The sequence below is a fragment of the Zophobas morio genome, unplaced genomic scaffold, assembly GCF_036711695.1.
Source record: "Zophobas morio isolate AGI-343-1 ecotype UQ-CSIRO unplaced genomic scaffold, CSIRO_AGI_Zmor_V1 ptg000014l, whole genome shotgun sequence".
NCBI lineage: Eukaryota > Metazoa > Arthropoda > Insecta > Coleoptera > Tenebrionidae > Zophobas > Zophobas morio.
Window position 1 is genome coordinate 25,260,230 of NW_026972119.1, and position 15,970 is coordinate 25,276,199.

The 15,970-nt window shown below is 32.5% G+C and overlaps 3 protein-coding genes across 5 annotated transcripts in view; 1 reads left to right on the forward strand and 2 right to left on the reverse strand.

Moving 5' to 3' along the window:
- LOC135128706 (uncharacterized) overlaps positions 1-15,970 on the forward strand; it is a 309,373-nt gene that overhangs the window by 149,414 nt on the left and 143,989 nt on the right. The gene's annotated exons all lie outside the window — the stretch shown is intronic.
- On the reverse strand, positions 664-1,673 carry LOC135129066 (uncharacterized). The gene is made up of 3 exons (XM_064056149.1): positions 1,416-1,673; positions 1,140-1,364; positions 664-1,083 (listed from the first exon to the last, which is right to left on the reverse strand). The coding sequence occupies exons 1-3, from the start codon at positions 1,575-1,577 to the stop codon at positions 739-741; spliced, it is 732 nt and encodes a 243-aa protein (XP_063912219.1). The 5' UTR covers positions 1,578-1,673; the 3' UTR covers positions 664-738.
- LOC135129067 (uncharacterized) lies at positions 8,780-9,841 on the reverse strand. The gene is made up of 3 exons (XM_064056150.1): positions 9,585-9,841; positions 9,272-9,496; positions 8,780-9,211 (listed from the first exon to the last, which is right to left on the reverse strand). The coding sequence occupies exons 1-3, from the start codon at positions 9,747-9,749 to the stop codon at positions 8,873-8,875; spliced, it is 729 nt and encodes a 242-aa protein (XP_063912220.1). The 5' UTR covers positions 9,750-9,841; the 3' UTR covers positions 8,780-8,872.

Consider the following 15,970-nt stretch of genomic DNA (forward strand, 5'->3'; position numbering starts at 1 on the left):
TTAGACGTTAATAATATTTTTTAAATGCTGTCCCAAATATTTCAAAGATTCTAGAACTTGTAAAAATTTTAAAGATTCCAAGGACTCTAAACAAAACAAAAATCCGAAAAATCTGAAGAATGCGCCCTTTAATTTTCACCTTCATCACATTTTCGGTCATAAAAAATAGCTACAAAAATATAAGAGAAAAGATGAGAAGAAAGAGACGGACAAACCCGAATTGAAAAAAAGTAAAAACAAGCAGCAAAAAAGGCGACAAAAAAACAATAAAAAACGACCTCAAAACTGCTAAAAAAGACACAAGAGAAAAAAGGAGGTGGGTGGGCGGGTACTTAGTAAGATAATACTGATCTTGGCAAATGGCATATCTTCGGAGAAAATAACGGGCGGGTGGGCGGGGCTAGTACTTAGTAAGATAAGACTGATTTTTGCTTCTTTGTCCTGACGTACGCATGGTAACACAAATTTTAGTTATTGTTTGGCTACTCGTTAGAGACCCAGAAAGCGGAGAATAAAAATGTCTACCGGAATTTGAATTCAAAATTCTAAAAAAGAGTTGAAATAATGAAAAAATCATGAAGTACAAGACAAGAACAATAAATGGTGGAATAAAGAACATAATGTTGTCACAAAGGACTCTGTAGACAGTAAAGGAAAACACACTTTGCTTTTAATATCTCTATATTGAAACGAAACTTAGTAAAAAATATTTACATAAGTATTGAATACGCTTCTCATTTAACCACCAAACGTGACCAAATAAGTCTCAGCTTTACAAGTAAAAGTACTCTTGTGATCATCATACGCATAGCTGTAGGCATCCGGACACCGATCCTTGAAGAACTTGGGGTAATTCTCAGGCCACGTCTCAGACTTGCACGTCTCAGGAGTACCATAAGCCCCACGACAACAATACTGATCAGTATTAAAAGCATTACAAGCGGAATTACAAGCAATCACAGTCCCTTGACCATTCTTAACTTGTAATGCATCTGGACACTGATTGATTACGTCGTTATTCAAGCAAGCGTCTTTCTTGCAACTGTACTGGCTGCCGTCACCTTGACCACCGATGGGTTCGATCTGTAAAAATTTACACTAGAAGGTAAAAAAAAAAATGAAAAGAGGACGTTAATTACGGAAGCTACGGTGTTAAACCCATCGACTAACGAAACGTCGTAGAAGTCGAGCCCTTGGTCTCCTTTGAGGGTGATTTCCACCAGAGTTGCAGGGGGTGCACCTCCAGCCCCGTTGCACTCCAGTTTGTTGCCACAGTCGCCGGTTTCGCAGTGGTTGGAGTTGGGGTCGCAGCCTGTTCGACCCCAGAAGCGACCAGCCCAGTCTTCGGGGGCTTGCACAGAAACCTAAATAAAAATCAAAGTTTGGGGTGCTTTTGGTACAAGTTTCGTACTTACCTGTTGTCCTGCTGGAAGATCAAAACCGCCATTGTTTAGTAGAGGATGGCCAGGATTGGCCTGGATTCCAATCCAAATGTCGGAGTTGCCTGGGTTCTTTATCTGGAATTCTACTCCAGAGCAGACGGCCACCAGTGCTAAGAAGACGGTTTTCGTTGACATCGTAGACGGTTTGTTGACGAAATCTCAACTGTTAGTGTTTGTGGTTCCACGGATTTATATATAGGGCGACTTTAGCGAAAAATTGCAGAAAATTTAAATACGGTGTGTTAATTTGGATGTGTTATCGTGTTTTGGCTTGATTGATGACACTGGCTACAATCAGCCGTTAACCATTTTATTATTATATTGTTGTTTGAAAACAGCAGTACAAGGAAAAATTTGACGTAAATAATTAGTATGTATTATTTTATGTATATATTTCGAGGATTTGAGTACCTAGTTTGTTTTGCAATAACACTATTCGTGGATAACTAGAGCTTTCGCCGTATCACTCTTATCAGTGTTTTATAAGATTTTTAAAAATTGTTGGCTTTCAAAACTTGACTACAGTTATGTTATACTAAATGATATACATATATTTTTTAGGATCCAAGTTATTGAAATATTGAATAAGGTTGTAAATTTTTTTGAAATGATTTAAGGACTATCTTGCGTCAGTAGATAGAACTTATTTATTCATATAAGCGACACAAATTTATTTTCTTTTAGGACCGTTACATTTAAAATTTTGCATTCGTAGTAACTTACCTCAGAGGGTCACAATAAATCATTGGCTGACGTCAAAGGCGGTTTGGCCTAAGTAAAAATATTGGCAGCTCATTTGCGATTCATGGGTACGGTTCTAAAAAAAGACAATGTAATGGGAGCAGCTAAATTATGTATTCTCCGTTTTCATTTGTTGCTTTGCTTAGAGACACTTCTGGCGTTTTTAGTTTGCAGAAGTTGGACAAAATAATGAAGCAACTTTTAAATTATTAAAAATTGAAAGGACCAGTTCTGCCGCCTTTTGTTTTGTTGACTTTTTTCGCCCGTTTTTGACATTTTTTCTCACTTGTCACTTTTTTAAGACACGTTTTTCAAAAATTCGGAAGATTGTAAACATAAAATCAAAAAATGGGAAAATCGAAAAAATGGAAATTCGAAAAATAAAAGATTCGAAAAATTAAAAATTCAAACGTTCAAGAAAAAATCAAACCTAAAATCAAAAATGAAAAAATCGAAAAACCGAAAAATCTAAAATTCGGACAATCGAAAATGGCAAAATCGAAAAATTGTAAAGTCAAAAATTTTAAAGATCCAAAAAATTGAAAACTCGACGATCGGACTTTCGAAAAATCGAAAATCTAATCATAAAAAAATCGGAAAATCTATGAATTGTCTAAATCAGAAACTAAAAACTTCTATTTTCGTATTTATTATCGCATTTTTTCTTACATCTTTGTGGCCTTTTTATCGCATTTTCCGCCGTTTTTGTGACACTTTTTATTAGCCTGTTTCCGTTTTTTCCTCACTTTTTTATAACTTTTTTAAAACACGTTTTTTAAAAATTCAAAAGTTCGAGAAATTGTAAACACAAAATCAAAAATGAAAAAAAAGAAAAATCGAAAATTCGACGATCGAGATTTCAAAAAATTGAAAATCGAATAATAGAAAAATCGCAAAATCTATGAATTGTCAAAATGTACAATCGAAAACTGAAAACACGGAAATTCGAAATTTCCAAAAATCGGAGAATAGAACAATTGAAAATCGAAAAAATGGAAATTTGAAAGTTCGAAACCTCGAGAAATCAAAAATCGAAAAATCGAATATTGGAAAAATGGGAAAAACGGAAATTCGAAAAATCGAAGATTTGAAAAATAAAAAATTCAAACGTTTGGGAAATTGTAAACTTAAAATCAAAAATCGAAAAACACAAAAATCTGAAATTCGAATAATTGAAATTTGAAAAATCGAAAAATTGTAAAGTCAAAAATTCCAAAGACCCAAAAAATCGAAAGCTCGATGATCGAGATTTCGAAAATTTAAAAATCGAATAATAGAAAAAATGGAAAAAATTATGAATCGTCAAAATTGTACAATCGAAACCTGATGACACGGAAATTCGAAATTTCCAAAGATCGAAGAATAGAACAATTGAAAATCGAAAAAGCGGAAATTTGAAAGTTCGAAACCTCTAGAATAACCAAAAATCGAAATTCCAGATAAATCGAAAAATTGAAAAACCGAAAATCGAAAAACCGAAAATTCGATCAAAAATCGAAAAGTGGAAAAAACGGAAATTCGAAAAATTAAAAATTCAAACGTTCGAGAAATGGTAAACCTAAAATCAAAAATGAAAAAATGAAAACATTGAAAAACCGAAAAATCTAAAATCGAACAATCGAAAATTGAAAAATCGGAAAATTGTAAAGTCAAAAATTCGAGAGACCCAAAAAATCTAAAACTCGATGGTTGAAATTCCGAAAATTTGAAAATCGAATAATAGAACATTTGAAAAAATTTATGAATCATCAAAATTGTACAACCGAAAACTGAAAACGCGGAAATTCGAAATTTCCAAAAATCGGAGGATACCTAGGAAAATTGAAAATCGAAAAAACGGAAATTTGAAAGTTCGAAACCTCGAGAAATCAAAACTCGAAAATTCGAAATTCCAGAAATAGAAAAATTGAAAAACCGAAAATCGAAAATTTGAAGATTCGAAAAATTTAAAATTCAAACGTTCCAGAAATTGTAAACCTAAAATCAAAAATGAAAAACCGAAAAATAAAAAACTTGAAAACCCAACAAATCGAAAACTTGACGATCGAAATTTCGAAAATTTGAAAATCGAATAATAGAAAATTTGAAAAAAAATATGAATCGTCACAATTGTACAATCGAAAACTGAAAACACGCAAATTTGAAATTTACAAAAACCGAAGGATAGAAAAATTGAAAATCGAAAAAATGGACATTGAGGTTCGAAACCTCGAGAAATCAAAAATCAAAAAATCGAAATTCTAGAAATCTAAAAATTGAAAAATCGAAAATCGAAAAATCGAAAATTCGATCAATCGAATATTCGAAAAATGGAGAAAACGGAAATTCGAAAAATTAAAAATTCAAACGTTCGAGAAATGGTAAACCTAAAAACAAAAATGAAAAAAAAACGAAAAACCGAGAATTATAAAATTCGAGCACTCGAAAATTGAAAAATCGAAAAATTGGAAAGTCAAAAATTTGAAAGAAGCAAAAAGTCGAAAACGACCATCGAAACTTCGAAAATTTGGAAATTGAATAATAGAAAATTTGAAAAAATTTATGAATCGTCAAAATTGTACAATTGAAAACTGAAAACACGTAAATTCGAAATTTCCAAAAATCGAAGGATAGAAAAATTGAAAACCGAAAAAGCGGAAATTTGAAAGTTCGAAATCTCGAGTAATCAAAAATCGAAAAATTGGAATTCCATAAATCGAAAAACTGAAAAACTGAAAATCGAAAATTCGATCAATCGAATATTCGAAAAATTAAAAATTCAAATGTTCGAGAAATTGTAAACCTAAAATCAAAAATGAAAAAATCGATAAACCGAGAAATCTAAAATTCGAACACTGGAAAATTGAAAAATCGAAAAATTGTAAAGTCAAAATATCGAAAACTCGATGATCGTAATTTCGAAAATTTCAAAATCGAATAATAGAAAATTTGAAAAAATTTATAAATCGTCAGAATTGTACAATCGAAAACAAACTGTAAACACGTAAATTCGACATTTCCAAAAATTGAAGGATAGAAAAATTGAAAATGGAAAAAGCGAAATTTTAAAATTCGAAAGCTCGAGAAATCAAAAATCGAAATATCGAAAATCGACTATTCGAAAAATGGAAAAAACGGAAATTTAAACGTTCAAGAAAAAATCAAAACTAAAATCAAATATGAAAAAAATCGAAAAACCGAAAAATCTAAAATTCGAACAATCGAAAATAGCAAAATCGTAAAAAATTTGAAAGATCCAAAAAATCGAAAACTCGACGATCGGGATTTCGAAAAATTGAAAATCGAATAATAAAAAAATCGGAAAATCTATGAATCGTCTAAATTGCACAATCGGAAACTAAAAACTTGGAAATTCGAAAATTCGTTCTATTTTCGTATTTTTTATCGCATTTTCTTACATCTTTGTGGCCTTTTTACCGCATTTTTCGCCGTTTTTGTGACACTTTTTCGGGAAATTGTGAAGATAAAATCAAAAATAAAATCGAAAATTCGAACATTCGAAAATTGAAAAATTGTAAAGTCAAAAATTCGGAAGACCGAAAAATCGAAAACTCGCTGATCGAAATTTCGAAAATTTGAAAATTGAATACTAGAAAATTTGAAAAAATGTATGAATCGTTAAAATTGAATCGAAAACTGAAAACACGGAAATTCGAAATTTCCAAAAATCGAAGAATAGAAAAAGTGAAAATCGAAAAACGGAAATTTGAAAGTTCGAAACCTCGGGAACTCAAAAATCGAAAATTCGATCAATCGAATATTCGAAAAATGAAAAAGCGGAAATTCGAAAAATGGAAAATCCGAAAAATTAGAAATTCAAAATTTCGAGAAATCATAAACCTAAAATCAAAAATGAAAAAATCAAAAAACCGAGAAATCTAAAATTCGAACACTCGATAATTGAAAAATCGAAAAATTGTAAAGTCAAAAATTCGAAAGACCTAAAAAACCGGAAACTCGACGATCGAGATTTCGAAAAATTGAAAATCGAATTGTTTTATTGTCCTATTTTCATCGCATTTTCTTCCATCTTTCTGGCCTTTTTGTCGCATTTTTCGCCGTTTTTGTAACCCTTTTTATCAGCCTTTTTCCCTTTGTTTCTCACTTTTTTATTGTTTTGTTCTAGTGGACTTTTTGGTGTCTCTTTTGTCCAATTTTTTATCATATTTTTCTCTCGTTATTTTGCCTTTTTTTATTGCCCTGTTGTTGGTCCCCTTTTCTCCCTGTTTTTAAAACGCATTTTTTGTCGCCTTTTGGTCCCCTTTTTGTGTTATTTTTATCGTATTTATCACCATTTTTATCGCCTTTTTTTTCGACATTTTTTCTCATTTTTAATGGTTTTAAAGGTTTTTTGTGGCCTTTTTTGTCTCTTTTGTGGTTCTATTTTTTATTCGCATTTTTGTCCTTTTTTTTAGTCGATGCTCAAATACTTGGTTTGTAGTTTTTTTTGCGTTTTTGTTGGGTTTTTTCTGCTTTTTTTACTTTTTTTGGTCCAATTTTTTTTCCCACTTTTTTTCATCTTTTTGGACACTTTTTGTGGACGTCTTTATTCCTATTTGTGCTATTTTTATTGCCATTTTTTCGCCCTTCTTAAATGGTGCTTTTCTGCGCTTTTTTTGGTGCCTTGTTTTCTGGTCACTTTTTTAAGGCCTTTTTGTTTTGTTGTTTATTCTTTTTTGTCATTTTTTGGTCCTATTTTTATCACAAGTTTCGTTTTCGCTCTTTTTTTGTTTTTTCTTATCGCTCTTTTCCCCCCTTTTGTCTCCTTTCTCCTGTTTTTTTTCACCGTTTTTAAAACGCGTTTTGTGGGCACTTTTTAGAGACTTTTTTCTCTCTTATTTGTGTCGTATTTATAACGCCATTTTTTCAGCTTTTTTCTTAAGTGGCGTTTTTTGGCGTTTTTTTTTTTTTTCATTTTTTCTCCTGGCCTTTTTAATCGTTTTAAGGGTTTTTTGTCCCCGTTTTTTCATCGCTTTTTGTCGCATTTTTTAGTTGATTTTTAAGTACTTGTGAAGTTTTTTATTTTGTTGACTTTTTGTCGCTTTTTTTTTCGCTTTTTTCACTTTTTTGTTGTCTTTTTTGTCATTTTTTAAGGGGCGTTTATGTCGCTTTTCTGTCCTCTTTTTTCACTTTTTTTTTTATTTTTAGGAATTTTACTCCTTTTTTTGCTATTTTTAACGCCAAATTTTCGACCTTTATTAAACGGCGTTTTTTGGCGCTTTTTATCATCTTGTTCCCCGATCTTTTTGGACCTTTTTTGTCACTTTTGGTGTTTTTTATTTTTCTATCTTTCTTTTTTGGTGGTAGTTTTTTGTCACCTCTTTTGGATTTTTTTTTGGTCGCCTTTTGTCTTATTTTTATCCTATTTTTTGCTTTTTTTGCAACTGGCATTTTATAGCGCTTTTTTGTCGCCTTGTTTCGGTTGTTTTTTAGGAACTTTATTATTGGTTTGTTACCTTCTTTATTCGCTTTCTTTGTGTTATTTTTTGGTCCTAATTTTTTACCGCGTTTTTGCCCTTTTTGTGGATCTTTTTATTGCATTTTTCCCAACTTTTGTTTCGATTTTAATTGTCGTTTGTTTTTTTTAGCCTTATTTTTATCGCGTTTTTTTTTTTTTAATTATCACCCTTTTCCTCATTTTTGTCTTCTTTTTACTACTTTTTTCACTGTTTTTTTTGGTCCCCTTTTCTTTTTTTTCTGGATTTTTGTGGTTTTTCTTGTAGTCGTTTTTCTTTGTCTTATTTTTTCGTTTTATAAGTGGCGTTTTCTGGCGCTTTTTGTTTCTTTTTTCCTCGTTGTTTGTAGTTGTTTTAAGGATTTTTTTGCGACCTTTTTGTAATTTCTTGTTTCTTTTATTGTCTTAATGTAAGTCGCCATTTTTTGGCCCCTTTCTGTCTGGTTTTTTAGTCGATTTTGAAGTAAGTACTTGTTTTGTAGTTTGTTTTGCTTTTTTTTTACTTTTTTCAGTTTTTTGTCCGTCTTTTGTTGCCTTTTTTCCATTTTTAAAGCGCGTTTTTGTCATTTTTTGATATCTTTTTTTCTCTCCACTTTTATCTACAATTTTTCGTTTTTTTAAATTGCGTTTTTGGTGCTTTTTTAATCTTTTTTTGCTTTTATCGGTTTGAATTGAAATTTTTGAATTTGAATTGAAACTTTATTGGTGTATAGTAACATAAAACTTGTTTTACAGAAGTCACGACGCCTTTTTTTTTAATTGCCTTTGTTGGTCTGCTTTTTTCACTTTTTTGTTACCTATTCTTATTTTTCTATTTTTTTTTAATCGTAGGGGATTTTTTGTTGTCTTTCTTTCTTTTTTTTTGGCATTTTTTGCGCTTTTTATCGCCTTTGTTACGTTCATACGTTGTCAATCGGAAGGAATGTGTAAAATATAAGGAACACCTATCTGATATGTAGCATCTTCAGGAGTCCCGCAGGGGTCAAACCTTGGGCGGCTACTTTTTTTGTTTTTCATTAACGACATTACTGAAATCATTTCATCTAACAAAGAGCTGTTAGCTGATCTAAAATCGACTTAGTTTTAATATTTCCAAATGTTTTGTTGTGTCTTTCTCTATAAACGGTAAAATAAAAGACACTTTGCTATTAATCTATATATTGAAACTTCGTAAAAAAAATACAAAAGTATTCAGTACGTTTCTACAAGCAAGAAAACATCCAGTCTATTTCATTTAACCTCCAAACGTGACCAAATAAGCATTAGCTTTACAAGTAAAAGTACTCTTGTGATCGTCATACGCGTAGCTGTAGGCATCCGGACACCGATCCTTGAAGAACTTGGGGTAATTCTCAGGCCACGTCGAAGACTTGCACGTCTCGGGAGTACCATAAGCCCCACGACAACAATACTGATCAGTATTAAAAGCATTACAAGCGGAATTACAAGCAATAACGGCCTGAGAATTCCTGACTTTCAACCTATCAGGACAGACATCGTTGAGTCGAACTTGACAAGCAGATTTCGTGCAGCTGTAGCGACTTCCGTCACCTCTAGCACCTAGAGGTTCGATCTACCAAAATTAGAATTTATATCTTAGATTGATTAACAATTTTTGTGAAAAATGACTTACGGCGACCATGATGTTGAACCCATCCACGAGCGAAACGTCGTAGTAGTCGAGCCCTCCGTGCCCTTTGAGGGTGATTTCCGCCAGCGACGCCGGAGGCACCCCGCCTGCTCCGTTGCACTCCAACTTGTTCCCACAATCCCCGGTGTCGCAGTGTCTGGTGTTGGGGTTGCACCAGGTCCTGGCCCAGAAGCGACCGGCCCAATTGGCAGAGGAGTGTACTGAGACCTGGCGAATTTAGCGTTTTTATCAGTGACATACCAATCCTCGGTGCGAGGCGAGTTATTTCTCAATTAATTAGCGTTTCGTGTCTCACCCTCTGTCCCGGGCGCAGGACGAAGCCGCCACTATTCAGATGAGCGTGTCCGGGATTGCCCTGGATTCCGACCCAAATATCGCCGATTTCTCTGTTCAGAATTTGGAATTCGACGGCGCAACACAGCGCCAGCAGCGCCGCAAATAAAACAATTTTAATAAACATTCTTGCGGATTAGCTGACGGATAAACCCAGACTGGGAGATGGTGGGCCGAGCGGCTTATATAGGACGATGGTCGCTGCTGCTTCTTGGGTTTTCGCTTTTTTAGTGATAAAGCTACCGTAACGTGTTTTACCACTCTATTTATAGGCGTATTTTCCTTGGCGTGTTATCTGTTGCAGGAAATCGGCGAGGAGCATGGCAATTCAAACAGATTAAGTTAAACACATATCATTTAATTATTTCTGCTAGCGGAGTTAAAGGAGTCGCGCTGATAAATATTGACCGACGAGGGATTTTCGTGCGTCAGGATTTTTTTGGGACGCGAAAAAACAACTAGGCGGATTCGTATGCTAATGAGGTAGAAATGCGAATTTTGTATTTCGACGGCGTATTTTAAGATATAATTTCCAAATGACGGGTTGAACAAACTTAGTGAAATACTCTGTATGCTCTTGTACCAATTTTGTTCGTCGAGTAATAGCTGCCTTGTTAAATAAGGCATCTATGGCCGGTGAAAGCTAAGTTTGATTAGAAGTTGGATGGTGTACAACATAGAATGAAAAGTTAGTGGGTGGTTACCGCCCCCGGCTGTTAAATTAGTTTTGAAACGGAATATGGGAACACGTTTTAAATGGTGTTTTCTTCATACTTTTTAGTCGCCTTGTTTTGTCATACCTGTCGCTTTTTTGTCCCCCTTTTAGCCTTTTTGTGGCTTTTTTTTTTGTCACTATTTTGCCATTTTCTTTTCTCATTTTTGGTACGTTTTTTTATGTCGCCTTTTTTTTAACGTGCGTTTTTTGACACTTGTTACCATCTATTTTTTTGCTCATTTTTTTCATTTTAAAATCACTTTTGTCGTCTTTTTTAGTCGTTTTTTAAGAACTTGCTTTGTAGTTTTTTACGCTTTTTGTTTTATTCACTTTTTTTGACTAATTTCTGGTAAACAGATTTTTTTGACCTTTTTCTTGCTTGTTTCCCAATTTTTAAAGCGCGTTTTTGTCACTTTTTTTGTCGGCTTTTGTAATCTTTTTTTATTTTTTTACAATTTTTAATCATTTTTGTACGAACTTTTTTGTTCCTTTGTGTTATTTTGACCGCATTCTTCGCCCTTCTTGGGGCCGTTTTTTTGGTACCTTTTTCCCACCATTTTTAAAGAGCATTTTTTTGGGATCGTTTTTCTCAATTTTAAAAGTCAATTTAGGGGCTTTTTTGCCGTTTTTTGGTGGTCCTAATTTATGTCGCCATTTTTTCGCCCATTTTGTCGCATTTTCTAGGCGGTTTCCAAGCACTTTAGTAGTGTTTTTTTGATTAATTTTTGGCACCTTTTTTCACTTTTACTTCACGAGGATAAGCTAAGGAAGTATGGTAATCAAGTCCATCGGACGAATGGCCACTTTTATTGTCCAATTTTTAACGCATTTTTCACCCTTTTTAACTCCATTTTTTCATTTTTCTCGCCGTTTTTAAAGCACGTTCCTCACGTTTGATTAGAAGTTGCATGTTACACAACATGGAATCAAAAGTAGTATGGGAACACGTCCACGTAATTTTATTATTATTAATTTTTAGTATGTTTTTTTTCTTATTTTTTCTCCTTCTTGTTGCACTTTTAGCCTTTTTTGCTGCCTTTTTCACCGTTTCGGAAGCGCGTTTTTTGTCATTTTTGCTGTTTTGCTTCTTGCTAACATTTTTTGTTGTCCTTTTTTCGTTGCCCTTTATTCTCACTTTTATTGCCCCTTGCTGGTCCCATTTTTCTAGCCTTTTTTAAACCATGTTTTATGTCACTATTTTGTCATTTTCTTTTCTCATTTTTGATATTTTTTTAGTCGTTTCTGAAGGGCCTTTTTATCGCATTTTTTTTAAGTACGTTTTTTGACACTTTTTTGTCTTCTTTCTCTTTTTTCCCGCATTTTTTTCTTTCTAAAGACTTTTTCGTAGACTTTCGTCTCTTTTGATGCCTTAATTTTAATCACCATTTTCTCTCCCCTTTTGTCGTTTTTTAGTCGTCTTTTAAATACTTGCTTTGTAGTTTTTTACGCTTTTTGTAGCCTTTTCTTCACCTTTTTTGGATATGATTTTGACAACATTTTTGCGCTCCTTTTGTCCCCCTTTGTGGCGTTTTTCCCCCATTTTAAAGCGTTTTTTATCACTTTGCCCATTTTTTTTGTTACATTTTTTGTAGCGACATTGTTGTAGACTTTTTTGGTTCTTTGTCCTATTTTTGTCGCCATTTTCACCCTTTTCTGCCCCTTTCTTATCGCCATTTTTCGCCCCTTTTTCAAAGTGTGTTTTTTGGCGCTTTTTTTGTCATCTTTTCATCCGCTTTTTTTGTCGCCTTGTTCAAGTCGCTTTTTTATATTTTTTTTTGTCATTTTTTAGCTCATTTTTTGTCTCCTTTTCTGCTGCCTTTTTTCACCGTTTTTAAAGAACTTTTTTGTCGCTTCTTTTACTGAAGTTTTTTCACTTTTTTGTTGCTTTTTTTTTGGGTGGACTTCCGTTCTATTTTTTATCACATTTTTTGGTCCTTTCTTATCGCATTTTTTTACTTCATTTTGTCGGCTTTTTTGTTACCTTTTTTTTTCTCATCTTCTTTATTGCCTCTTTTTGGTCCCATTTTTCTCGTCGTTTTTAAACTATGTTTTTGTCACTATTTTGTCATTTTCTTTTCTCATTTTTGATACTTTTTATTAGTCGTTTCTGAAGGGCGTTTTTATCGATTTTTTTGCCCTTGTTGCCTTTCCCCCTTTTTTAAAGTACGTTTTTTGACAATTTTTTGTCTTTTCTTTCTCTTTTTTCCCGCATTTTTTTCATTTTAAAGGCTTTTTCGTACACTTTTGTCTCTTTTGATCCTTAATTTTAATCTTCTTTTTTTTTTGCCAATTTTGTCGGGATTTTAGTCGTATTTTAAGTACTTGCTTTGTAGTTTTTTACGCTTTTTGTGCCCTTTTTTTCACTTTTTTTGAATATTTTTTTGACACAATGTCTTCGCTCTTTTTGCCCCCTTTTGTTGCCTTTTCCCCCATTTTTAAGCGTTTTTTTGTCACTTTTCCCATTTCTTGTTACCTTTTTTGCAGCGACATTGTTGTAGCCTTTTTTGTTTTTTGTCCCATTTTTGTCGCCATTTTTCACACTTTTCTGCCCCTTTCTTATCGCCATTTTTTCGCCCCTTTTTCAAAGCGTGTTTTTTGGCGCGTTTTTGTCATCTTTTCGTTCGCTTTTTTTGTCGCCTTGTTCAAGTCGCTTTTTTATTTTGTTTGTCATTTTTTTCGCTCATTTTTGTCTCCTTTTTTCCTGCCTTTTTTCACCGTTTTTAAAGAACTTTTTTGTCGCTTCTTTCACTGTAGCTTTTCTCACTTTTTTGTTGCTCTTTTTTGGGGTGGACTTCCTTTCTATTTTTTATCACATTTTTTGGCCCTTTATTATCGCATTTTTTTTCCTCAATTGTCGGATTTTTTGTTACCTTTTTTTTTCTCATCTTCTTTATTGCCTCTTTTTGGTTCCATTTCTCTCGCCATTTTTAAAGCACGTTTTTCTTTTGTTTATTTTTGAGCTTTTCTGTCTCCTTTGTCGCCTTTTTTGTCGATTTTTGGCCTGTTTTTGTCTTATTTTTATTGCATTTTTCGCCCTTGTGACTTTTGTTTTCTCATTGTTGTCAAAGACTTTTTTGCGGACTTTTGCCCCTTTATCACCTTTTTTCGCCCATTTTGTCATTTTTAAGTCGTTTTAATAATAATAATAATAATAATAATAATAGTTTATTTACGGAATATACCATTACAAATCATAACAACAGTTACACTTTACAAGTTTTTAAGTAGTTGCTTTATAGTTTTTACGCTTTTCATGGTTTTTTTATCGACACTTTTTTAATTTTTTTTATCATCTTTTGTTGCGATTTTTTTTAGGAGTTTTTCATCGCTTTTTTCTTATTTTGTAATTTTTTTGTCCCATTTTTTGTGTCTTTTTTTGCTGCGTTTTTTTCACCGTTTTTAATTGTCGCTCTTTTTCCTAATTTCTTTTTTTTCCCAAATTTTATCACATTCTTTCTTTTTTTTGTCGCCTTTTTTAACACATTTTTTCAATTTTTGTATCCTTATTTTTACTATTTTTTTTCCACCGATTTTAAATCGCGTTTTTCTCACTTATTTTATTCGTCTTTAAAGGTTTTTTGCTCTCTTCTGTCCTTTTTTGTTCCCTTTTTTTGTGGCCTTTCCTCCAAGGTTTATAAAGCTCATTTTATATCAACTGGTTCTCATTTTTTTTGTCGTTTTAGGGACTTTTTTTGTAGATTTTTTGTCGTCTTTTTAATCTTTCTTTGTATTTTTTTTGCTCTATTTTTTGCCTCTTTTTCTGCTGCTTTTTTTACCGTTTTTAGGTTTAGGTTTAGGTTTATTTATTTTACGGAAACTCCATTTTACAAAAATTAACTTGATACCAAAAAAAATATATATAAATGAAATCAAGCACATTCTTTTGTTGATTTTTTTCTTAACTTTTTTTTTGTCCCAGTTTTATCCGTTTTTTAACGTTTTTTTTTTCGATTTTTGTATCTTTTTTTTGTTCTCTTTTTGGTCCCCTTTTTTCACCGTTTTTAAAGCACGGATTTTCTCACTTATTTTATTCGTCTTTAAAGGTTTTTTTGCTCTTGCCTTTTCTTGCGGCCTTTCCGCATTTTATGTCAACTATTTCTCATTTTTTAGTTGTTTTAGGGACTTTTTTGCAGATGTTTTTGTCGTCTTATCTATTGTGTGTCTTTTTTTTTGTAATACTTATAGCGACTTTTCTGTGCCCTTTTGTCATATTGTTTAGTAGTTTCTTGAACAGTTCTTTTGTAGTTTTTACGATTTTTAAAAATTTTGTATAATTTTTTTTCGTTTCTTTCGCGTTTTGTTGTTGTTGTTTTTTGTAACTTTGTTATATTTTTCTAATTTTTTGTCATCTTTTTAGTAGTTTAGGCGTTTTTAGAAATTTTGTTTGTCTTTGTTTTATTGTTTCGGCCTTTTTTTCGCCGTTTTTTTTAACAGCATTTTTTGATGGACTTTTTTGGCCCATTTTTTGCGTCATATTTTGCTCCTTTGTCGTTTTTTGTCCCCCCTTATCTGTACCTTTTTTGTCATATTTTTTCACTTTTTGCGCATCATTTTTCAGTCGCCTTTTTTAGGATTTTTTGGAAATTCTTTGTCTTTTTTTTTGTAGGTGACTTTATCCTAAATTTTTTTCGTAGTTTCTTTTCCCTTTCTATTTCATTTTTATCGCTTTTTTGTTATCTTTTTTCTTGGCTTTTTTAGCACTTTGTTTGAAAAGATTTTTTATGTATTTTTTTGTCTTCTCGTGTGGACTTTTGTATCGAGATCTTTTTCGCAGTTCTTTACCACGTCTTTAAGTAGTTTTTAGGCCTTTTTGTCACTATTATTTTGTCTGTATTATTCTAGTTTTTATGCTATTTTTTTCGTCTTTTTTCTGCTGTTTTTTTTTGCATTTTTTTAATCCCTTTTTGGTGCACTTTTTTGGCGCCTTTTTTGTCACTTTTTTCGTTTTAACTTGTCTTTAATTTTTTTCACCGTTTTTAGTACCCACTTTTTTTACTTTTTTCCCATCCTTTTCACTTTTTTAACGCCTTTTTCAGTCGCTTTTTTAAAAACTTTTTTTTAAGTTTTTTTCGTGGGTGACTTTTTGTTATCGTTTTTCTTGGCTTTTTAGTCGCTTTGGAAAATTTGTCTGTGTCTTTTTTGTCTTTTTGTGTGGACTTTTGTATCTAGATTTTTTTGTTATCTTTTTCGCACTTCTTGGCCACTTTTTTTTAGGCCTTTTTGTTCCTATTGTATATTTTGTGTATTTTGTTCTATTTTTGTCTTTTTTCTCGGCTTTTTTTGTCATTTTTACTTCCCGAGCGTAAGCAAAGGAAGTATTGTAATCGAGTTCGTCGGCCGACTCTCTACTTTTACGTTTTCTCGATCTTTCATGACCCCTAGAAGACGAAGAAATAGGTCTCCCATTTCCGTCTATCTGTCCGTCTGTCCGTCCGTCTGTCCGTCTGTTGTCCCGGATTTTATTAGACAGATAATCTCCGAAAGTACTCGACCGATTGTTGTGAAATTTTGTACTTATATTAAGAATATCATGTAGATGGTAAAACGCTAACCAAAATTTGTCTAATCATCCCCACCACTAATGCGATGACGTCACTTCAAAATTGTACATAGTAAATGGGTTTTTCAATTGT

Coding starts and splice junctions, on each gene's coding strand:
- LOC135129066 (XM_064056149.1), bottom strand. CDS start 1,577: ATGTCAACGAAAACCGTCTTCTTAGCACTGGTGGCCGTCTGCTCTGGA. Junction 1,365..1,415: donor ATCTTCCAGCAGGACAACAG/GTAAGTACGAAA, acceptor ATTTTTATTTAG/GTTTCTGTGCAAGCCCCCGA. Junction 1,084..1,139: donor GGTTTAACACCGTAGCTTCC/GTAATTAACGTC, acceptor AAATTTTTACAG/ATCGAACCCATCGGTGGTCA.
- LOC135129067 (XM_064056150.1), bottom strand. CDS start 9,749: ATGTTTATTAAAATTGTTTTATTTGCGGCGCTGCTGGCGCTGTGTTGC. Junction 9,497..9,584: donor TCCTGCGCCCGGGACAGAGG/GTGAGACACGAA, acceptor TAAATTCGCCAG/GTCTCAGTACACTCCTCTGC. Junction 9,212..9,271: donor GGTTCAACATCATGGTCGCC/GTAAGTCATTTT, acceptor TAATTTTGGTAG/ATCGAACCTCTAGGTGCTAG.